The 25,194-nt window shown below is 37.3% G+C and overlaps 1 protein-coding gene across 21 annotated transcripts in view; it reads left to right on the forward strand.

Annotated features, from left to right (window-relative positions):
- Positions 1 to 25,194, forward strand: part of cadm2a (cell adhesion molecule 2a) — a 378,094-nt gene that overhangs the window by 272,912 nt on the left and 79,988 nt on the right. For 14 of the 21 annotated variants that reach the window (XM_079598777.1, XM_079598779.1, XM_079598781.1 and 11 more), the window contains one exon: positions 21,259 to 21,408. In XM_079598777.1, coding sequence (XP_079454903.1) covers positions 21,259 to 21,408 — 150 coding nt within the window. Of the gene's footprint in view, positions 1 to 9,622; positions 9,650 to 21,239; positions 21,409 to 25,194 lie in introns of all 21 variants that reach the window. The other 7 variants (XM_079598763.1, XM_079598774.1, XM_079598765.1 and 4 more) reach the window with 2 other exon arrangements.

A 25,194-nucleotide genomic window follows, 5' to 3' on the forward strand; every position in this document is an offset into this window, starting at 1 on the left:
TTGTAGATGTTATAATGGACTACAAGTTTTGTCTTCCGCCACATGCGCTCTGCTTTTCTGCATTGTCTTTTCATATTTTGCACTCGAAAATTCGTTCACGAAAATTCTGTTTATTTATTGATTTATTCTCATGTCTTTTTATAATCTCTTCAAAATATTGTATAATATGTTAATAAATAATATAATATAATATAATAAATCATTTTTATTTTTTTATATATTTGTATAATTTTTAAAGAGATTTTTTTTATAGTCAACGGGCTTCTGCATATGCTGCGTTTTCTCTTATGTCTGTGGAAACACCCCCCCCCACACACACACACACACACACACACACACACACCCACCCCCACCCCCAACCTCCCATCCATCAATCACAAGATATGAGCTTACCCTAAACTATTCATTTGAAGAAACAGAGCGAAATGTGTGGGGGAAAAATATGTGTTTGAGTAATGGGCATGCCCCAGCTGTCTGTCATTCTTAGCAGTACCTGTTTGACTCCACTCGTTTGAAAGATTCATGATTTCTATATCCTTCAGCTTACTGGAAATTGGAAAATGTAACACCAGCACATAAGAGATTTTTTTTAATGTCCAAAGTGTCAGTGTTTTATAGAGCTGCCGGCTGCTCCAGTCGCTGTAGGGGGTCCCGGGTTTCACTGAACCGCTGTGTGAAACAAGGCCTGGGGAGACGGCTGGAGTATTTAAAGATCAAAGTTCTATCCTTTTCACTCTGTCTTTTAAGAGAAATATGGCGGACTGTGTGAATGATTGAGGCATTTGTACATTGTGACCTCGGGCTGAATTGTTGCATATTGACTAGAATGTTTGGTAAAATGGTGCGAGTGTGTATTGTATTGGTCGTTTGTTGAGTCAGAAATATTACTTGTAATTTTTCTTGAGTAGAAAGGTTCAGAAACCTCTTTTATATTTTAGCTCCATCTATTTATGTTCTCATTCATTTATTGCAATATATTATATATGACTATATCTAGTCATTTGCAATATGTAGTAGCAGTAGTAATTTATATTATTATTAGTAGTATACTTTTATTCAGCAAGAATGCTTTCAATTATTCAAAAGTGACTAACACTTTAACAGTGTTTCTAAAAAATATATATATTTCAAATAAATGGGGTATCATGTTTTCCACAATTTTTATTTTAAGCAGAACTGTTTTCAACATTGCTAATAATAAGAAATGATGCTGAAAATTCAGCTTTGCCATAAAAGGAATTTAATACATTTTAAAATATATTAAAACAGAAGTGATTTTAAATTCTAATAATAATTCACACAGTTGTTACTGTATTTTTGATCAAACAAATGCAGTCTTTGTGTGCATTTTCACTTTTCAAAAACATTTTAAAATCCTACTGACGGTAGTGTATATCAAAAGTACATTAGTAAATACATTCTTGTATGTTGTCTCGCGCCGTTCTCTCACGCGCCTCGACCACGATCTCTCACGTTGCTCGCCACAGGTTCAATCTATGTTTACACACTTAAACCAGTTACACTTTCAATTCTGTTCTTTTATTTGTATCACAAAGAGGAAGGTCCCTATCATTTGTTTTTGAGACAAACCAGATCTTTTTAACTTCTTGTTTCTTAATCATAATACATTTGAAAGAACATTTGCTTCCCGATTCACTCTGGCATTGAATTTTTTGGCATTGGCTCTTTTTTTTATCACTAAATTGTTCAAAATAGAAGTTCTAAATAGAAGTTTTAGTTCTCAAAGAATCTCAGTGGTATATAGAGCGAGGACTCGAGTCAAGTGAGTATTGAGATGAATCTAGATTATTTGCCTTCTTGATTTAGACTGTTTGGATGAAAAAGTCAGAAAGGTTTTAGGAGAAAGGTGACCTTTCCCAGCATACCGCTCAAATCCGAGAGACTTGAGGTGCTCTCACTTAAAAAGTCATCCATTAAGCCACAGTCGCTCTTATTGGTCTTTTGACGGTTAGTGAGGTTTGATCCGTCTATTGGCCTTCAAATCAAGTCTCTGGTTGTGAATAGAATTTATTTGTAGGGTCAAAGTAAACTTTTCTTGTTCATCCAGGAAACTATTTGCATACTAGCGCCCACAGTCACGTATTGTGTGCGGAGGTGATTGCGTTTACCGCTCAGCTGGGCCTTTTTGTTTATTTAAATGATGAGCAGGTTTGTGCCGAAGAATTCCAGCGTAATCACTTTAAGGAGGGTAAATCAAATATTCACGATTAAATGAAAAACAAACACAACAGTGCCTCTTTGTAATGTGAGACAACAAGGTAGAATCGACGGGATGTAATAAAGAGGACTCGGAAAAAGCTCGTTTAAGTGGGCGTGATTAGATTTATTAGCCCATTTGCATGAAGATGGTCACCGTTTGCTTATCAAGCAATGACTCATGGGTTAGTAGCGAGGAACATGAAAATACCCAGATGAAATAATTTCCAGTCCAATTGCTGTGATTGTGCTTGATCTCATTTTAAACTTCAGATATTGTTTACCTATCATTTAGGCCTGTGATGTCATGCTAACATACCAATGAAAATCATGATCCAAACTTGATTTGAGGTCAAATGAGCGTAGATTTAAGGCAAAGACTTCCTTTTACATGTAACCGAGTAAAAAGATGCTGACAGGATGAGTTGTGTTGTGCTATACAGATGTCAAAATGCCAAACCGTGCATTAAGGTTTCACAAGATTCTGCGAAACCCCAGCTTGTAGTGATTAATATTGCTCTCTTATCACAGCCACTGACTCAGAATGTGTGTGCATATTCTTTGAATTCATTACTTGTAGGGGTCACATGTACTGAATTGAAATGTATGAACTTGATAAAGGTTTGATGAAAAGAGGAGAATATTTGAGGAATTCTGTTGCCGTAAATCAGGCGTCCCAGGTGGGTGGAAAGCAGGGATGGTGCCAGAATATGGGTTAGCTGTGGGGGGTGTTTGTTACAGAATCAACCTGCTCACATCCAATTAGTTTTATTTGTGTCCAATTATGTTAATTGCTGCTCCATGTGGCAAAATATGTTCGTTTTTGAATGGAATTATGCATAACACATCCATTGTTTAACCAATGGCACCTACTGCAAAGATATTGCAATCTAACTGAATCAAAGTGCCAGAAGCATTTTCCAGGAAATCATTTATAATTCAGCTGGCCTATTGTATTAATAATTTCATTCGATACCTCCTATTAGGTTTTCCTTTACAAACAGTCACTCTGAAAAGGATATTAACAGCCTTTAAAGGGATAGTTCAGCCAAAAATGAAAGTTCTGTCTTCATTTATTCATCTTCATGTCATTCAAACCTAGGTGACGCTCTTTCTTCTGCGGAACATATTTTGAAGATTGACTTCTATTGAATGGACCGGGAGACATTTTTGGGGTGAACTATTGCTAACATCAATGAAACAACATCATTTTAATTCCACAATTCTTGAAGTTGGTTTCGGGTTTGTTAAACCATTTTAAAAAAACGCAATAAAAACTAATTAGGAATGTTGAGGAGTTTGTGTAGAAGTTTTTTTTTTTTTTATCCTATGTATTATTAGAAAATTAATGTTTTTACTTCTGCCCTTTAAACAGTTTGGCTGCTGCCTGTAAATTGCAGTGTTTTTTGGCTGAAAGCTAGAAATAGATTTAAAAGGTTTTGCGGTATTTCACTAGCTGATCAGTTTCTGGCTAATGTAAGTCCTAATGGGAATCATTAAATATATTGCTTAAATAAATATTTGTTAGCATGATGTAACTCACTGGTTCCAGTCATTTTATCTGGGAATAAAAATGACTTGGCCCTTCTCATGGATGGTGGACGATTCAAACGAGATCATATTTAGGTAAGCGTGTCATTTACAGTATGTGCGTTTAAACACAAGGTTAAATGAAAGCCCTGCAATTCTTGAGAAGCCCTCGCGTGACATTTATAATAGCTCAAGTGTGTGACTGGGATTAACCTGGATCCAATTCACACTCTGTATGTGTCAGGCACTGCTCTCTTTTGATTATGAGCATGAAATATGGAAAGAGGAAGTATGTGTGAGAGAGAGGGAGAAGGATAAAAGAATGAGAATGGCACTGAAGATGCAACTACAAACAGAATATAACCAAAGGAAATCAGATTTGTGTGTGAGAGAGAGAGTGAATGAAAGAGAATCCGTCAGATCAAATGCTTCTTTATCACTAGCATATCAATATTTAGAATATAAAGCATATACATTGTCATTTTTCTTTTTTATATAGTTTCTTTCTGTCTTACAGTACTGTATAATGATAACCTAACTTACAGGGAACATTCTCAGGACTTTGGTTAACATTCTGGTTCTCTCTTCAAGGATATCTCAATGTTTTGAACAAATGTTCATTAACATTAATAAACGTTGTTTATACTGTACATCATTCATTTAACTTTTTTTTCTGAAAAGTTTTAGTGGTATGTTCAAAATGTTCAGAGATCGTTCAAAAGTAGCATTCTCATATTGATTTGCAAAATTAGGACATGGAATGTTCTCAAACTTTTGCAAAACTGTTAACAAAACTTTCTCAGAACTTTTTTTGAAAAGGAACAAAAAGAAAGATTTTGATTTACCTCCTAAAAAAGTAAATTGCCACAAAACAAAACATCATAGTACTTTCTTAAACACCTTTTTTGTCCTGATTTATCCATAATTAAATTTCTATGTTTTTTAATTTGTCAAATGTTTAGTTAAAACATTTAATATTTAGTTTAAAATTAATGTTGCAGATAATAGAGAGACTTTTACATAAAAAACTTATTTATTTTAGTTTTATTCAAGGTGATTAGAGGAAGAGGGATACTATTTGGGGTTAAAACTACCCTAGTTGAAGCCGATGCTCCCAGTTTTTTACATTTTAAAATGTTTAAAATAGTTTTTTTTATATTTTCTTCGTTTGGGGGGAAAAAAATCCTCAACAAAAGTGTATGCATCCTGATCTTGTGAGTTGTAGTGTCTGATGTCACTCACGGCTGTACCGTAACTGTGATAGCAGCTCATTCTCACTCTGGGAAGAACAGTGGATCTTAACACGAGAAAGAGAGAGAGAGAGAGAGAGTGTGTGTGTGTGTGTGTATGGGATGCTGATTTTATTTAGCCTCATTTAGGTTCACCAGAAACCTCTGCAGGAGTGGAGAAGTAATGAGCCCTAAATGCTGGCTCTTCCTGATTTTATTTCATGTTATTTCATTTGATTTTATGCTATTTATTTCTCCCTCTCACCGGGGCGCTATAGCACGGCGAGTGCTTGCGGCAACGCTAAATTGCCAAATTACCATTCTGAAATAGCACAAACAGGGTATTAGCAATCAGGAGCTATTGCCACGCTGCCACCGCTCAAGCGATTGAAAGGTGCAGAGCGCTGACTTCTGCTTGTGATTTGCACCGCATGTGGCATGATGTTGGTAAAGGACCTCGCTTTAAATATTTAAAGGGCCCAAAGGAGAAAAAGATGCTAGATAGAAATAGATGTATAGTCATAGAATTAAAGAGAAAGAGCCCATAGATATTAATAAATACTATGACAGTATATAAATAATGCTCAACTAACACTGTAGAGCATCATGTATTAGCTTAGCTTAGCAACCTGCTAACATCAAACTCTATCGGAAAGCATTTGTAGAAAAATAATTCCAGAAAAAACATGTAATCATGGGAACATAACTCAACCAATGCCTTGAGTTTGGGGTGGGGCTACCGATTTAGCCAACCAATAGCAGATGGAGAGTGTGTTTGAGAAACCTATTTTTAACATTTTTAATTTTAGTTAATAACAACACTCATAGTCGAATAAGCATACAAAATATATAGGGCACAAATATGTATCCCCACTTAGTTTTTAGCAGTGCATTCTGGGATTGAACTCAACATGTTAAAACAAAGAAAATATATATCGACCAGAGCACTATGGGTGCTCCAGAAGGGGAACAAAATATCAAAAATCAAAAATGGTAAGTGGATCCTGTTGTAGAACAGCTTTTATTGTAAGACAGGGCTACATCTTTAAAAACACTAACGCGTATCAGCCCAAACAGACCCTGACGTTGTGGTTTTTTTTAGATGTAGCCCTGTCTTACAATAAAAGCTTTTTACCTGTCTAACTATGTGAGTGCCTGGACATGGATTTTCCTGTTCTACAACAGGATCCACCTACCATTTATGTTATACTGCTATATGATCTAGCCAAAATTATGTAGCTTAGAAAGCAGTTGTCACATCTCAAATGTCTCTAAATGATGCCTTAAAATGCTCATTTGGTTTTGGAACTTCTAGCACAGATTAATCAACCTTTTTCACTTCCATTTTCTCAGTCTGGTCTGCCTGAAATCTCAAAGTCACTTTAAAAACTGATCTCACATCAGCAAAAAAATGGCTGCAAAATGGTAGTACAGACGTCTTTAAATGATCAGTAGGCCAAGAAAGATACTTCCTCTGCAGGAATGTTCTGGAACGTCGTCTAAGGAATGAGTTCTGTAGTCCACCAAAGGTGTGTGATTTCTTTAAAACGTGGCTTAAATCAAGTCCATTTGTTTCTCCTCCTGCTGTTCAATCATCGTAATGGTATTACAGACAGCAGAATTTACTGCTCGGATTCAGCGAGTGGTCTTTCCTACTAAAACAAAAGTTTAGGGCTCACAACTGAGTAGATAAATCACCCGCACACAAACTAGCCCAACCGGGACATCCTTTATTGTTTTACTTTTTGTGTGTTTGTGTGTGGATGCTGTTGTGTGTTTGGTGTAGTGCACAGCAGATATTTGTTCAACCACAAGTTGTCAAGCATTGTGTCGAAGATCTCGGCTCTCTTGATCTGAGCTTTTCCCAGCATCAATAATGCAGGTGTGTTGAATTATTAACTGATGGCCAGAATTCTCAAAATGGCATACTAGGATTTTTGTCACCTTTTTGGCTGAAGGAGACTGGTGGCCCCTTTTCCTCTCTTTCCACTCCTTCCTATTTTCCCTCCTACACAACCAGACTTGGGTAATGCATCCCTGGAGGATGCTGCTTAATAGCTGTCAGTCAAAACTTTGCCACAATTTCTGGACTGAAAAGACTCGAATTCAACCAACGATGGTTTTAAAGTGGAAGGCATTTAGCAAATCTCCACACTGAGATCACTTCTTCATTTTCTAGCCACTTCTTTTAGTTATAATGAGAATTTGGGTTGTATATTTCCAACTTAAGACCAAAAACTAACCAATTCCTCATTTTGTTGATGAGTGTGTACAAGCAACCCAATCTCACGAGAAAATGTAACTATTTTACGATGTGGTGATTTCGCGTGAATTTTGTACGATTCGATTTTTAGAAAAAGATTAGCATGAAGGTCCACCCCTAAACATAACTGTCAATAAGGCAGATTGTATGAAATAGTATGATCATTCAAATTCATATGAATTAGCCACCAATTCGCTAGTGTAAAATAATTATGAATTGCCGTGAGATTGTGTTGATACAAGGCGTTTAAATAGTAGTTCAGGTCACATTGCATTGGATGTGAACACTTTATTGACACCAGGTCAGACTTTAAGATAAATCTGTTTCCTGTGACCAGAGTTTGAGGTGAAATATTATTTGTCTTTTTTTTCTAGTTTTATTAAGCAAGTAGAACCAATTGATGTATTTATGCCTTCAGAGTACTAACAAATGATTCACAGTTCACTGTGAGGTGAATTTCACCATAGCACTTCTGGATTCTGCTCAGAGGGTGAAGCTGAAAGATTTGTGAAGTTTTCTTTCCTTCTGATTTATTTCCTCTTAGACTTTAACACACACTTGGGTTCAAGTCTCATCATCTGCCTGCCTTTGAACTGTGCCAATCGACTTTCAAAGAGTGCTCGCTTCCCTCCTGATTGCAACAATTATCAGAAAGACCCCTAGCCCCACCAGAATGTCTGTCAAACTCATAGAAACACGTATTGAATGTATAGAAATGCGCCACGCTGCCAGGTGCGTTGTCGTTGTGCTCGTGTTTTCAGTGGAAAGTGTTATTTAAACATTTTAGGAGCCATTTACCAGCTTCTGTCTATATTGTGTCGTGTTATAGTGTTGTATACAATAATTGTGCATTATAAGCACTCAGCCTTAATGGTATATAAATGGATAGCTTTGTTTGAGTGGATGCTTTTGGCGCACAAACATGTCAGAAGATGGGCAGAATTAGGCTGGTTTGTTTGTTCAGTCATTCAGCGGGCACGGACAGCTTGTTGTGTCTGGCTAATTGGGAGTCTGTTGCAGAGAGCTCTTTGGTCTGATCAATAGCCATTCACCAAGCAATAACATAACAGAGGATTGTGGCTCTACTCGTCTGAGACAGACCCACACAGATTCCGCGAAACAATCCAACACCTTTCTTGTGCTCGTATAGCGCTGTCAATCGTAGTTTTACAAAAGCAGGTTTTCCACCAATACTGCACGCTTTGTGTTCCATGAAAAAAAAAGCACACTATATGCGTTACATGCACGCTATCATTTTGTGTGTGCGTGCGTGTCGTGAGAAAAATGACATATGTTAGATAAATGATTGTCTGCATCTGCCTTTAAAATGTATGTTTTAGCTTGTCTTTCCTCAGAGGTCTTGACATTCTGTATCTAACAATTAAAAGCAGTGTCATCATTTTGACATAATCTGTTGAATTTAATCGAAATTTTAAATGACTAATTGCAATTACAAAAATACTACTATTTATCTTAACTACAGTAATTGCAATTACAAAATAACATTCATTTAAATTGTTACACAAGAAGTATATCATCATTTTCTACATGTCGATAAGTAAAGAGACGAAGAAGAGAATGAAAATATTATTCCATTTTCTCTATTTTTATTCAGTTATTGTAAGAAAAAATGAATAATCAACAACAAAAATAAATAATTGTAATTAAATATATTTATTTGATTTGTGGAAAATATGTTTATAACTATAAAACAACAATTGGCCCCACATTAGCCCATTCTATTTTTATTTGTTTGTTAATTTTATAGATTTGGTTTCTTTTGATGTTCAATTAATGAAAGCAAGGTTTTATTTTTTTCGCATATAATATGTAATCTGACGTCCTAAGGTTGATGAATAACTGTACATTGGTAAAAGAAAAGGAGTTTTGGACCATATTTTTTACCTTGCTGGTGGAAAGTGCTGTAGGAGAGGGTGTCATATATGAGTGTAACAGGAAGTTGTAAATTTGCTCTTATGCAACAACACTTGTTATCAAAGACATTTATGTGGTATATTACTGTAGGTGAGCTGTGTATGCTTGGTATAAAAGCATTGGTCTGTCTGTGCAGCTGGATGTTGTCGGCAGTGTATCGTGAACCTTTGTAGTCTGTAGTGGATAGTGTTTGCAAATGACAAGCATCCAGTTCAAGTGGCTCATTGTTGTGAATCAGACAGATACGAATGAGATGTTTCACAACAGGAGGATTAGTATGCTAGTTTGACACATTTTACACCCTCTTGAAACTGGCCTGTTCTAATTGAATGTTTTCTCCTCCTGTCCTTCTCTTTCTCTCCCTCTGAACCTGTCTGTCCTTCCCGGTCTTCCTTCCTTTCTTCCTTCCCTCCATCCTTCCCCTCCCCATCACGCTCTGCAATACCAGTGGCGGCAACGAAAAACAAAGTGAGAGGTGAGTTGGATCCTCCATCTTCCCTGCTGTTTGATAAATGGGGAGACACCATTCTCAATAAGCTGAGCTGAGATAGCTGCCTTATCACTGCTATGAGCCAGGCCGGCAGTACCACCATCCTGTTCCTTTCCACGCGGCCATTATTTTTGCTATTTACTACCCCTCTCTACCCTAGCCCTCCTCAAACTATTCCTTCTCTCCCTTTGCTTCCCTTGCCATCCTTTCTTCCTTGTCATCTTTTCCAACTAACAAGAAAGTTTCTGAACTTCAATGCTCCACAGAGCTTAGTCGCATGTAGAGACTTGTAGCATGGCTAACCTTTGTGTGAAATGACTCTAAAACATAATATGACAATTTCACTGTTTGTATCACTCGGTTTGTCTGTGTTTGTTCCAGACAGTGTGTTTTTCAGTGACTCTCTCTCTGCAGATTACGTCGTTACACCAGTAGGTGGCGATAAGTGGCTGTCTTTATGAGAGTGTCACTGAATAATTCATTCACAACACTGATTCATTCATACAAGCGAGTCAATGAATCATTCATTCAACCTATTTGTTCAAAAGTGAACAAAAGGGAGCCATTCAGTTCCTTCATTCATATATGAGTGAGTCATTGAATCGCTCATTTATTTGTTTGTTACTCAGAGATGCGGTTCTGTTGTGACTTTGTTTGGCGGAGCAATAATGGCAATAAACTATGGAAGTTACTCAATATTAAATTGTTATTCATATTTAACCTGCATAGATCAAGCATAGCATTAGTACTGGCAGGTCACGTCAGTCAAGCTTGCATTAGCTTACTCTCATCTGATCCACATCTGTCTATAGGAATACGACGCCTATCACAGCATCTCTATAAGGTCCTTCAGTATTATCAGGAGCTATCGCGTTTCTCAGGAGATAATTCCCCTCCTCCATCCCCAGCTCCTCCTCTCGTCCAGTCAGGGCTTGGCCTTCCGATATTCCTCTTCAAATCAAACTAATTTTTTCTTGAATTATGTTGTACATTAAATTATTGAACATTAATGACATCTGTAATTCTGGGATTCTCACTGCTCTCTCCGCTCTTATCCATGGCTGCATGGATGCGCTGGGAGTTCTTGCCCAGAACAGAACCATACCGCCAATCCAAACTATATGCTAATTGTCAATCATCTTTGACGATAGTGCACTGTAAAAAAAATTGCTGCGATTATTTAGCACAACTTAAAATCCAACATTGTTTCAACTTTAAAAAGTATGTGTTCAAGCTTGACTTAAAATATTAAGTTTAGTTAACTTAAGTTTAGTTTGGTTAAGTTGGATATTTAAGTTATCTCAACAAATTTTAACTAATCGCAGCCACATTTTTTACAGTGTGGTCCTGACAGAAAAGCATTCTCAAGAGCCCAGTCATATGTTGGTACACCACTGACACAGAAGGAAAGGTGGGTCACATTCACTGGTTGTTCCGCGAAATTCTGTGGGAATTTGCATGAAATTCGAAATATCCAAAACTGGGCTTGTAAAAAGTGTTCTGCTATTCATTAGATGAATAACCTGGATGACATTCTAGAAAATAATTTTTTTAATATTTTTTAAATTATTTCCACTGTTAAAAGTTGCTGCCTTAAATTTTTAAGGACAATAAACTTGGCTGCATTTCAACTTAAGTTATATTAAACTGACTTAAAAGAAATGAGTTGAATCTTGTATTACTTAATTATAACTTAACTCAATAATTAGAAAATTCCTTACCTTATTTTGATGAGGTATAGTAATGTAAAACACACGTTGTCAGGACTTATCGATCATGTGTACTGTAGATAATATTTTTCGGTAGTCCCGCAAATTATAAATTTTTCCCGCTTTCAGCGGATACAATATTCCCTCCCACACTGCGGGTCCTGCGAGAGTGCAGACCTAGCCTATTCTTATATAATTATTAATAAATAAATAAATTAGGCATAAGCAATTATTGTGAATTTTATATTAACTATATTTCATAGATCTAGTCCAGTCCAAAAAGTTAAAGCTTTAAAGCAGCATGCGTGTCTAGAAAATATTTTTTATTTAAGAAACAACCAACAATGCATGCCATTTTAAGGATTGATCTCCATCACCTGTGCTAGTGTGCTTGTCAAAATACAAGGCATTTTATCTTAAATATTTACTGTATGCTGAGCATTAAACTGACCCTGTGGTTTACGGCTGTGTTCGTTTCGCTTTATTGTGACAGTGTGTCCTTCAGACGCGGCTGTATAATTTCACGGTTGCTGTTTGCCACGTAGTTAGACATTCAATTTAAAAGATACTTTCACTTAAGTGGTTCAGAGAGAGGCAGTGAAATATTTATAAGGGGAAGTTCACAGAGGTTATGTATGTCTTGCTAAGCCACAGAGAATTGAGATTTCCTTGATTTTCCACAAACAAATACACGCACAATCAATCGAAAAAAAGAAAGAAAAAAAAACACATTCAACTCCACTATAGCCAGCTGATTACCAAGTATTCATCTTTGCAAAAGCAGCATTTGACCGTTAAAAAGCTGTGGGAACAATAAAAATGTTACACCAAGGTGTTTCTGTGTAATACTACACCACTACTTGTAAAAAGTAGCTTGTTATGAGAAATCTAGACTGTTTTGAGTGTTTAGTTACTTGCTCTCCCAACACTGCGCAAAAATGAAAATCTTGCCGGTGCAATAGATCTGAATGTGACATTTGTTAGCTCTCCCAAAGGTCTGCCTCGTTTTTTTTTTTTTTTTTTTTGAGGAAGAAAAACTATCACTGCAAATATTTGGAGTCAGGTAGATGAAATGAGGCCTATGTGTACAGAATGAGTGAGACGCTATCAGCGACTGACTCCTCTAAGCCACCTGCTCTCCTCATGAATAATGCACGAGACCATGTACTATTCACACACTCACCTCAGATGGCAATTTTACCTGCAAGCCATCTGCCTGCAGTGGGACCCTTCCCTGCTCCGTGCACAGCCTCGTCTTGGTACTTGTGTGTTTGTGCTCGGCAAGTAACAGAGTTGTTTTTGTCGATGACAATTTCATAGGCATCGCTCCTGTTTTTTGTCTTTTGTCGCAGTAAATTACAGCATTAAAAAGAGAGAGAAAAACAACTTGCTACAATTAAAAAACTGTGATTGGGGTGTTTGTTTACAATGGCAAGAGCAGCTGCACACTGGTCTAATTGTGCAAATGAAAGTGGAACCGCTGAGGCCAGTTCATTTGTTGTTTGCTAATTGATTAGATTTCCCTAAATCAGAAATTGCAGTGCGTCTTCAAAACTTTTCATCCGCTTTGTCTCTTTCTGTTTAATTGCTTTGATTCACATGATGTGCACAGCCAGCTCATTAGACACTTTGCAATTAGTGCTATGACTGGTTAAAGGTGATGTGTGTAATTTAATAAGTTAAATACTTTTTCTGTTCCCAGCTTAATATGCAGAAACAACTATAACAAAGCTATTTGTAGGATGATTTACTCAAAAATTAGCATACTGTGTCTCTGTGGTAAACCATCCCAATACGGTCCCTATAATGGTGTGAGTTTGGGTCAGGAATACCTGATTGGTTGACCCATGGCAGACGGAGGAAGTATTCGGAAAAACTGGTGCCCGTTTTTTGGTGCCCATGGCAATGAAATAAGATAATTCACCTTTAAAGTCAACATGGGGGAAAATTTTTTTAAATACTTTGAGAATATTATTCTAAATGCCTTCTGAATTTTGAAATATGTTTTTGGCTGTAGGATCAGAATGTCCAAAAATAAATTACACTCTTATTAAGTTACAATTATTAAGTTTGTAGTTAGTATTTTTTTTTTTACTTTTTTTTTTTTAATTAATCAAGTTTTTTTTTTTTAAGAAGTAAAAAAACAGCACAATTGGGACAACAATAACATCGACAACAATAATTGCAAGAAATATTTTTTTTTAAACACAGAATCAGATGATTTCTGAAGGATCATGTGACACTGAAGTAATGGCTGCTGAAAATTCAGCGTTGCATCACAGGAATAAACTACCATTATAAAATATATTAAAATAGTACATTTATTTTAAATTGTAATAATATTTCACAGTATTACTTTCTTGCTGTATTTTTGACCAAATCAATGCAGCCTTGGTAAGCATATGAGACTTTCAATAACATTAAAAATCTTTAAAAAAAATTAACAGTAGTGTATATTTAAAGTTTGTTCAAACATGTTCTCAGTGATGCCTATTATCTTAATGGTATTTTATGCTGACCCTGTAATTGTTTTCTGTCCATTGCGATTGTTGCTTGTCACATGCAACTTGACCTCAGGCAGACTGTGTAAATGGCAGTGCTCCTGGTTGTTGATTGGTTCTTCATTTGGATGGATACTGTAGGTCACACTACAGGACTGTGACCTATATTTTCCCCATAAATTCTAAGATAAGATTCTAAGATTCGACAAAGGCAATTAACGTAGGTGAGCATGACACGCTAAGCAGTCTAAGACTGCCCTTCATTGAAAGAAATCCTTTACAATCCCCAAAATGTGTCTTAGACAGCGACATTTGCAGATTTACCTAACAGAAGGCCATACTGGTGGATAATCATGACAGGGACAGGCAGAACATTACCCAAAATGACAAAATAAACAGACACGAGGGCATTTTTAAGAGCAGTAATCCGGTTTAACGCAGTCAGGGTGTATTGAAATCAGCTAGGCCGCACTATTAATTTGTAATCTGTGTCTTTCATCCTCTTCTGCTCAGTACCAGAGTGTCCCAAAGCTCTAATTAACTCCTCAAACATTATTCTCAGCCCTAGGGAAAGACTCTAAGTGCTGAATGAAAAGAATATCAAAGATTAGCACCTCCATTTTCACCAGTGCCCCTACTGATGCCCACTGGGAGGAAGCAGTTAGACCCCACCCACAGCGATGTGTTAATCTTACTTTAACTCACTGAGTGAGCTGTAACCACAGAAGTCTCCTAAAGGTGCTTTCATGCATTTCCAAATGCCAATGAATGATGTTAGCTACATATGTTGTACATTTCTGAAATACATAACTTAGACACAGATATCAGATTACCCTAAAGTGTAATGTACACATGCATTTTCTGGAAAGCTGCTTTGAAACAATAGGTATTATGAAAAGCGCTACACAAATAAATGTGAATTGAATTGAGTTCTGGCTGTTTTGTCACCGTAAAACACTGTCAGCGCATTTTAAAATGCAGAGGTGGAATTGTGGGTACATCGGTCTGGGATTGCATTGTCAGCACCTGGCAAGGCTTGCCAAATTGGCACCTGTTTATGCACTTCATGTTTGGCAAACAGCAACCTGGGAACATACACTTGGCATCATACTCGAATGGATGTGCTTTTTGGGCTTGTTCTGTCTGGTAGACCTCAGACCCGAATTAGTCTGTTTGGTTTGTCCTCAAATCTTGGCTAATGATGAGATTGGATGCGTCTAGTTGAGATGGTAGATTAAACCAAACTTTCAGGCATCTGTCTTGACAGAGCTGGTCCACATATATGCCAGGATTTTTAACGCTCTATTTGTGTCTTATCACACTGGAGGATATGTGCCAGGGTAAAACGCCCTAATTAGTTCTTTCTCCATCAGCAACTGTCCATATTGGAGTGATCCCACCTACATACAGTGGTGCGATCACACTAGTGAAATTTTGCGGGCAAAAAAGGACTATCGTATTATAGCAACACAGAAGTCGGCTTTCTGTTGATCAATGTGGTGATTTGACATAACTTGAACACAAGCAAAATTTGCATAATAGTTTTTTTTCCGCTCTTATGCAAACCTCCCAGTCCTATATTGAAATTATTTCAGTGTGAAATTTCGCCAAGTAACAAGAAATGTGATTTTACTTTTACTTGTATAGAACAATTAGTCCTGCCCCTCAAATCTGATTGGTCAAGCAGTATTCCAAGAGTGTTTATAGACTACAACAGTTGGGTTCCGGGAAAAAAAAAAGGGGCTGGACTAATTGTTGTAGGCTATAAAAGCAAAAATGCAGTCACATTTACTTGCCTAAATTTCACATTTAAATAATTTCAATAGGAATCCACAGAACCGCGAGTTTCTTAACATGTAAAGACACACCTGCTGTGAAATACGAGGTTGTTAATTGATGGTTGAAGCCATCCGTTCACTTAATTTCAACTTATTTTTTAAATAATCATGTTTAATAGCAGGATTTGTGGTGAAAAGCTACATTACCCATGATGCTGTACAGAAAGAGAGTTGTGGAGAGCAAATTACAAAGTGGGAGGGTGAGTTGCGTGATTTGTTTAAATATGTTTAAATGTGCAAAAAGTGTTATGATGGCTGATTTGTGCTGAAAAATGTGGGCCGTCTGTCTTCTGTTAGCGTGGTCAGGGCTAAAGGTCAAGGGCATGACTACCTCCAGGCTGGTCTCAGCGAGCAACAGAGCAAACTTGCTAAAGGTCACATTGTTACAGTTCTCCGCTGAAAGGTTACAGAGATACGTGGCCTCGAAGAGCCAAGACAGATCACTCATGCAACTGATTCATGTTTTGCGTCATCTCAAATGTTGTGAGAGCCTCTAAACATTAGCTGAGTGCGGGTGGGGGAAACAAAAAAAGCAAAAAACAGCTGCTAAATGTCAGTTGTGTGTCTTAAATAAAGGAAGTGAGGTGTTGTCTATTGGTTTAATAGATTTCGACCTTGTACTTGAAAAGTTTTCACATATTTAAAGGGGTGAGTAAAAAACGACAGGGTTTTCATTTTAGAACTATTCCTTTAAGATTTCACACAATTAATATGTTGGAAATATGTCATATGTCAGTTTCTTTACGTCACATGAGACTTTTCTCTCTTTGTTTTCTACCTCTCAGTGGGAGAGTTATTGAGGACGTTTAGGAGAGACTGGAGCTAATTTTATATTTTGCTCGTTGAGCTTAGAGAGAGGGAGGGATGTACACACAGGAAGGAGAAACAGAGGAGAAGAGGAGACGGGAGACAGAGAGAGAGCTCAACTTTCATTAGACAGACCAGACCCCGGGAGAGACCCGTCTCCATCAGACGCCACTGACCACAGAGGAAGGCGGAAGAACTCACCTCATCGCTCTATTAAGTCCACATATTGGCTTGCTGGTTTTGATCAAATCATCGCAACACACACAGTGTCTTAATAGCAGTTTTAATCGTTTTAAATCCTTTGACCTAAATTAACATTTTGTTCCAAAAAATGCCTAACAAAGAAGTTTAGAGGTAAAATAAAGGCTAAAATGATCCGATTTCATAAATCTACCTAATGAATTAGTGAATTAATGGATTAAACTTCATTAATAGCTCATTGTTCAATGTGTGTAATTCAGTAAGGCGAGTAGAGGGAATGAAGAAGTAAGCATGTACTTTTTTAAAATTAGATATCTGATACTTCCTGTATGAATTGGTATGCTACAAGTTTTGCTTCAAGTGTTGCGAGTTACCTCAGCATTGAACTTTTGAACACATTTAACTTCAGCTGAGCATATTTTGGTGGATTGACTCCATTTTGAAACCTTTTTTTCCAGTGTATGTTTTAAAGTGTTATGTTTTTAGCTTCAGTGTTAATGACTGTGGCATTGTGGGTAGTTTTAGGTGTCTCTCAGCAGTTGTTTGTTATTCATAAGCGCTCTTAGCAGGAAATATGCAAAATAAGAGACATTTCTGAATAGCTGGAAGCACATCTCGAAAATGCTCTTTGCATTAATGGTAGACCTGTCCAAAACTTAACATATTTCCAGTGAAGAGGGAGTAGGATGGAAACGGTATGAATTGTCCATGAAGGACTTTGAAGAGCCTGTCTTAGGCCTAAAACTACTGCACAGTTTATTATTAGAATTTATTATAATATATAGGCCTATATAATTAATATTCATTATTTATATGTAATTTCATTTATATACGTGTATATATTTTTTATATAAACATGTCTAGACTTCCCGTTGGCTTGTAGCAGCTACACTGGAGATGTTGATGCCATACATTCTTATTTTATAATAATCATTACCAGGCTCCTAGTTGGCACTATTTTCCTGAATGGTGACACCTCAGTGATCATCTGTTGCATTCGCACAGTTTTGGGCCCTCTTGGGATTTCCTAAGTTGACACGTTTCGTTAATCTTAATTGTTTCATCAACCATATACTGTATATGTAAAAATAGAACCAGATTTGCACCTACATTTTTAGAGCAGTTTTCCATGACTGATTTCCCATGGATCTTGACCCTTTCTCCTGATTATAGAGAGAAGAGTGATGAGGGATGGGGATGAGAAAATGAGGCAGGAGAAGATGGCAGAGATCAAGAAAGCAGAGAGAGAGAACTAGAGACAGGGGCTGGCAGGCCATGCTTCATGCAAAATACAGATGAATAATGTATCCTGCCTACCTAGAGTAATACAGATCCATTTCTCTGGCTCTTTCTTCCTCCTCCTCTTATGCTGTGGATTGTTGGAGACCTTAATCAGTTAGTAAATGACCTACTCTACTGTCTCATGTGTCCCCTGAGCCAAGACGAACCATGGGGTCATGGTTTGGCTAGTTAGCATGCTGCAAATATACCATCTGGACCAAGAAAGGTCTTTTGCCATTCAAAATTTGGCATAACGGCAATTCAAAATTGTGGCTACTATTTCATTATATTATAATAGATGTGCCTGTGTAACCAGTGCCTGATCCTTTATCTTAAAAGCAAATATGGCAGATTTCAAAATTGTTCAATTGTGAATCAAAATGGTTGGTTATATTTGGCTTTATATATATATCAGCATAAGCTTTTCTGTTTGGCCAGACTTTTATTTTGACAGTGCTGAGAACACCAGTTTTTTTTGTTTTTATTTATAATAAAAATGAATTCAATTGCATAAATGAATTGCCGTTGGTCAGCGCTTGTGTGAATTGGCCTTTAAAAATCAAGATTATTTATTGGTATCGATGGTTCCATGGAGATCCTTTCACATCCATTGAACTTTTCCCATGCATAATAGGTTGTTTATCATGGAAAAGCTTTTCTGATTATTAAAATATTCTTCACACTAAGAAAAAGTTATTTTAAGAACTGTTTGGGGAAACCCAAAATGTTTTTTCTAATGCATTTCTACAAACAAAATATATATATATATTATAATTTTGTTTTATATCAGCCACCTTGCTCTCCCGATCTCATCCCAAGGCGTCATATACTGACGCTTTTGACATATCGTCTACATCCAACGCACATGGCACCCTTTAGCGTCAATATGAGACGCATAGATATGGGCCAGAAGGCGCCTCCTAGCGGTCTAACCCTAACCCTAACCCAGACCTAAACCCAACCATAACTGTGCGTGTCATATTGACGCTAAAGGGTGCCATGTGCGTTGGATGTAGACGAAATGTCAAAAGTGTCAGTATATGACGCCCTAGGGTGAGAATGCGTTGGTCAACGACTAGATCAAATATCACGATTCTGCCTTACAAAACTCTCAAAATCCAATTTGAGTTCTTTTGAATTCACGGGAGTCGGTTCTTTTAGAATCCATATTTTGCACTGAATACACAACTGAACTGTGTTTAGCTCCTGTGTGAACGTGCCAACCCATTTTGCCAAATATTTGTCAAAAACCATAGCTCATGTTTTCACATTTCATTATACATTAACCTCAAATTTGATGCAAATAAATCATTTTTGTGTTGCATCATCAGCATTACAGCGTTAAGCTACAGAGTAATAATCATGACTGTGGAATATGCAAGTGTTTCTGTCTCACTAAAACAAGCGAGGAAATTAAATAAATCCCAAATCAACAGCTCTTCAGTGTGTGTGTGCGCGTGTAATGTGACCGCCAGAGGCACGGAAAAGAAATAAGCACCACAGCTGGCCGATGTGCTATTCTGTCAGGGAGCCTGTGGAGAGGCCCTTAGCAGATCTCTCTCTTTCTCTGTCTCTCTCACTCTTTCTTGTCCTCCTGGTTCTCTTATGAAAGATATACCATATCTGGACAGGCCCTCAAATCAGGCTAATTGTGACCCGCTGCAATTAGCAGCGAACAGAAAAGAATGCTAAATTTGCAGAGTCGAATCGAACCGGATACCCGTCGATCTCTATTTCTCTCATCAACCACCAATCTGTGCTGCACCGTGTCCTAATCATGCGCTAAATCACATCTATTACATTTTAATCCATGACTTCTCTGGGTGTTTTGTTGCTATTTTCATCATTTCCCTTTTAGATAGAATGTAAAAATGACTTCACTCTCGAAACGTGACTGGTTAGGACATGCATTTCTCTCCCATCACGCCATCGTCCTCTCTCCTTTACCTATTACATCACATTCTGACATTTTTCATCTCTCCTGATGTCTCGTTGTCTGGCAGCGGTGGTGCTGGAGATGTTGACCTCTGGTCTTTGAGAGTCATCACTTCTTCACGTTAAATAAATACAGATTATTCATCTATCATGTCCTCTCCAGGGTTGTCTATATATGTGTGTGTACAGTTTTTCATTAGCTCCCCTATGAGTCCCCTCCCCGCACAAGGTGATCTGTTATTGCCTGTCTAACCCTGGGGTGCCGTGATGGATGTCAGTTTGTGAATTATTTCTCACTGAGCTAAACCTTTATTCAGTCTTCTGCTCAGATCGGAGTGAGCAGGGGCTCACGAGTGACTCTTATCTGTTGTCTTTAGGTATTTAGGTTACACTTCTTCAAGTGACATTCTTAGTGCGCGTTCACATTTCGGTGAAATTTTGCAGGGGAAAAAAAGTTCATTGTCTGTTGTCAGTAATGTAGTGATGTTTCAAGCACAGCTCACACAGAAGTCACTTTCAAACCAAGCAGCTTGGTCAACAAAGGGAATCTTAGGATTTTTTTCCTGTGAAAATTTGCGCCTTCAGTCTATTATTTATTTTTCAAAAAAAAAATCAAAAAATGATGGTGCCGATTTTGCTGTCTAAAACAAAAATGTATTCTAATTTCTGAAGACTCCTCATTACTTTTAACACCTTCAGAAATAATTCCTATCACAAGTGTTGCTTATTATCATCTGATCGCCTTTAATAATAGACCTAAATGTTCCTTCACGGATCCTGTGTTTCTGAAGGCAAGAGTTTAGCAGTTGCTTGTTCTCATCGTCTGTGTCAGACCGGTTCAGATTATGTTAAATTAGTGTTGAATGAAGCAAGTAACTTTCATCGCCTTCTGTACTTTTCACCAGTGTTTAGATGTAAATAGCTCTCTTCCACTCTTTCTTTCTGGAGCAGCTCTTCCAGAAACCAAACCACATGATCTGGGCTTCAGGAAAACACATCTTAGCCAGAGGTTGCACTGCAAATAATCATTATCTGTCACTTTGACTGACTGGGTTGTATTTTTCCGCCATTCTCTATTTTTAACCGTCAGTAAAACATTGTAATGCTTGGTAGTTTTTTTTATGTGGCATTAATATTACAAGAACTTCTTTGACAAGAGCTGTTTTCTCTTCCCAAGCGCTGCGGTTTTGCGTGTTTAGGCTTTTTCTTCTTTATTCTTTCTATTCATAGCTTCATGTTGAGTGCTTATGCTAAAGGTTGAATGCTCCATATGTTGCTGTGGTTGTGACTGTCTCTCACTTAGTTTTATCTGTCTCTTCCAGGAGCCCAAGGCCAGTTCCCTCTCGTCCAGAACATGACTGTGACAGAAGGAGGTATAGCCAACTTGACCTGCCGTGTGGAACACAATGACAACACCTCCCTCCAGTGGTCAAACCCTGCACAACAGACACTCTTCTTTGGGGACAAGAAAGGTGAGTGAGTGATTGCCACTAAACTCACAGGGATTCGTATCTTTGTCTTGGGTGTTATCAGGTGGACGAGGGACCTGAGCTGAATGAGATTTTTAATGGAGGAACTTTAAGGAATTGCGCTCTTTTACTACTGCTAAGATTACGATGAGAGATTGCTGGCAGCGCTAAAATCTTGTATAAACTGTGAGAATTCTGTTTCAAAACCTAGTCAGCTCTGTTTTAAGCATGTTAACACACCATAGTTGCACAAATTGTGCTCTAAACTTCCTTTTGAAACCGCCTTTATATCAGGAATGCCCCTATGATGCCTTAAAATACAAGTCGCAATATATCTTGTTTCCGTCTTATTCTATTAAGTCTATTAAATTCAAGATGGCGGACAAGTTCTGAGAAAAGCTAACTCCAAGATGGCTGATGAACCGAGGGAATAAAATAAGCCCAAAATGGAGAGCAAGCTCAGTGAAAACATAAATCAACATGATGGATAAGCTCAGTAAAAAAATAAATGAAAAAATAAATGAATAACTTCAAGATGTCAGACAATTTTAGCGAAAAGCTAACTCCAAGAAGGCGGAAGAACTGAGGGGGAAAAAATAAATCCAGTGTGGTGGACAAGCTCAGTGTAAACAAAATCCAACATGGTGGATAAGTTCAGAAACAAAAAATGAATAAATAAATCAATCCAAGATGACGGGAAGGCTCTGCCTCTGTGAAATGTTTTTATCCAAAATGGCGGACGAGCTCAGTGGAAACTTAAATACAACATGGTAAATATGTAAAAACAAGATGGCAACAAAGCTTATTAAAGTACTCTCTCGCTTCTTTTGAAATCAGGTTTGAATTGAATCCCATTCATATGAGGAGCTCTATTTGTAAGCTGTACAGATCTAGAGTTTTCCAAATCAGTCACTTATAAAGTTCCCTGACGGTTAGGGTGTTGCCTTTGATGGTGGCTGGCTATGTAGGCGGTTTTGGAAGAAAGCTTCAGAATCCTATTTGTATGTACAAAGATTTACAACTGTATCTCGTTGTCTGAGTTAAAGGGTGGATACATCATCTGGATTTTCTTCCACACCGGGCTGGTTGTTGTAAAATGGCTTTGTGTTCACCTTTTGTATGATTGGTTGGCTATAAATTCCTGTAGAGAATCAATATTAGTCCCAGCAAAGCTTTATAAGACACACTTTTACCTGTAAACACCCTTAATCAAGAGCAGACGCAAAATCAACAGCTATACAATCTCCAAGACTCCCACACATACAGTCACGAGAGCACATGGACGCACATACATGGGAAAGAGGGACAGCAGCTTGATTAATGTTGTGGAATACTAACAGATTACATTTGATAAATGAGGTATGGGAGGTGAGCCATTTAAGGGACTCTCCACTGCAACGTTAAAGATATCTACTGTTCCCAGATCAGATCAATACGGAGCAGGAGCGTTATCACAGGCTCGGCAAATGCCCCATTCATTATGTCAGCAGAGTGTTTCGTGTGGAAGTAATCATGGGACGTATTCGATACACCCGGCGGATTGGATTTTATAATGATATTGTGGCGCTCCATATCTGAGAATTCCCCAGGTTGTTTGTACGGAGATAATAAATGTCCTTTGATTTATAAAAGATCCATGTGTCAAAGATAGCTTAGTGTTCCCTGGCCCACACAGACTCCGACGTGTATGGCGTGATCAGAGAATACATGGAAGTAGAATAACAATTAGCTTTGAATGTCTGATTTATGCGTTCAGCTGGTGACTTTGTGTTCAGAGGAAACTGACTTCCATCTCTACATAGAGCAGACAGAAACATGAAATCCCAGTGAGTGATTTCGAATTTTCTCCCCAATTTAGAAAAGAATTGTGGCTTGTTAGTTCTTGAACAATTTTACATTAAGAAGATCGCCTAGAGATGAAAATTCTGTCATCATTTAATCGGCCATGTCGTTCCAAAACTGGATGTCTTTTCTAGAGGTCGACCGATTCATCGGTTTTGCCGATTAATCGGCACCGATAGTTGACTGGTGGAACTATCGTTATCGGCAAAAATATATACCGATAGTTTTTCCTGGTTGCGTCCATTGCTGGAGCGGCTGAGAAGCGCACGCTGTGATTCATTACACAGTGTAAGAGCTGAGAAGGGTCTGCTGGCATGATGCAGTACAAGAGCGGCCTCTAGAGGTGTAATAAAAACTATCACTGGTGCCTCGTGTTGTTTATTTCGACACGTGATTCTGCGTGCTGTACTGAGAGCACATGCTGCGTGGAGAGCGCTGACATCAGATGCGCGTTTAAAGCACCGACAGCTAAAAGGTATGTATACAGTACATTTTGTCATATCATTATAAAGTGATTCATTTGTTGGCTAAATGCTGCATTAGTAGAGAAAGAACAGCACAACAGTATGTTTGTTTGCCTTCGAGGCTGAGAGGACGCTAACATTTGTAGTAGTACCTCAAGCGGTTAAAACACTGACAAACATAAACGTAAGTCCGACCCGAATGTTTAATGTCACAATTGTTACCTCTATTTGCATTAGTTCATATCCAGCTGGTCACTTTTATGCATTAAATATGCAGAGAAGTTGCATATTTAAAGCTAGAGACGTAAGCAAACTGATATGTTCAGCCGACAGAAACATAAACGAATCAGAAAAGCATTCGGTTTCAGTTATTATTATTTTTCATCTTCACTTTAATACATTTTTATTTTGATTAGATAATCATCAAGTGTTTATAAAATAGAAGCAAAAGTGTGAGACTGACTATACATGTAATATTTTTGTCATTTCAATGCTCTGGCATTGTAGATATTTAAATTTGGCCATCTTTAAGTATGACTGTTTGGATTTATATGAAATGATAACACTTACAATAAAATTCCATATGTAACATTAACTAAGGTTAATAACTGCTGTATAAGGATTGTTCATTGTTTGTTAATTAACATGTATTAATACATTTTTAAATTAAGGTTTTTATTTGTTAACCATAGTTAATGCACTATCAAACTAATATGAATGATCAAGGTGCAATTATTATATTTATTCACATTTATATATTTATTTCATTTAGCATGTTTTCATGGTTCAATACAGTTTTTTTTATTTTTCTAATAAAGTTCAGCACTGTTTTACTTGGAGTGTTATGTTTGTTTTTATCCAGTATCAATTTAAAAAACTATCGGTTCATTAATCGGTTATCGGCAAGTATGGCCCAACCTAGCTATCGTTATCGGTAAAATCCACTATCGGTCGACCTCTAGTCTTTTCTATTGTGGAACACACACTCATTACAGTTTGAAGTAGTTTTTACATCCACATGAAAGTGGAAATTGAAGCCCAGTGAAGCAAGGCACTGTGTTATTTTATTAAGTATTAGTATTATAATTTGATTTATAGAATTCTAATCTATTTGTAAAGTAAAAATTTTATTTTTCTTAACTAGACTTAAAAAGAAAATTGTTTAGTAATAATAATTCATTTTTAATATTCATTTTTTAATGCATTTTGAATTTGAATTTATTTAGAATTCTCCCCAAATCATGCAGCCCTAATCATAGCCAATCAGAACATATTTGGTGTTGAATATGCAGCAATGTGAAGCATGAATTTAGCCAATGAGATTTCCCAGGGGGCGGGGCATGTTTATACCCAAGTTCTTAAAGGAATGTTCTGGGTTTGGGGTTTCAAAATTTCTGACATAACCATTGGTGATTACCACAGATAATTATAGTATTGCCTCTCTTGTGTTTTTGTAAGCATACAAGCTCTTAACTTATTATTG

This window comes from Phoxinus phoxinus (assembly GCF_949152265.1).
Source record: "Phoxinus phoxinus genome assembly, chromosome: 23".
Taxonomy (NCBI): domain Eukaryota; kingdom Metazoa; phylum Chordata; class Actinopteri; order Cypriniformes; family Leuciscidae; genus Phoxinus; species Phoxinus phoxinus.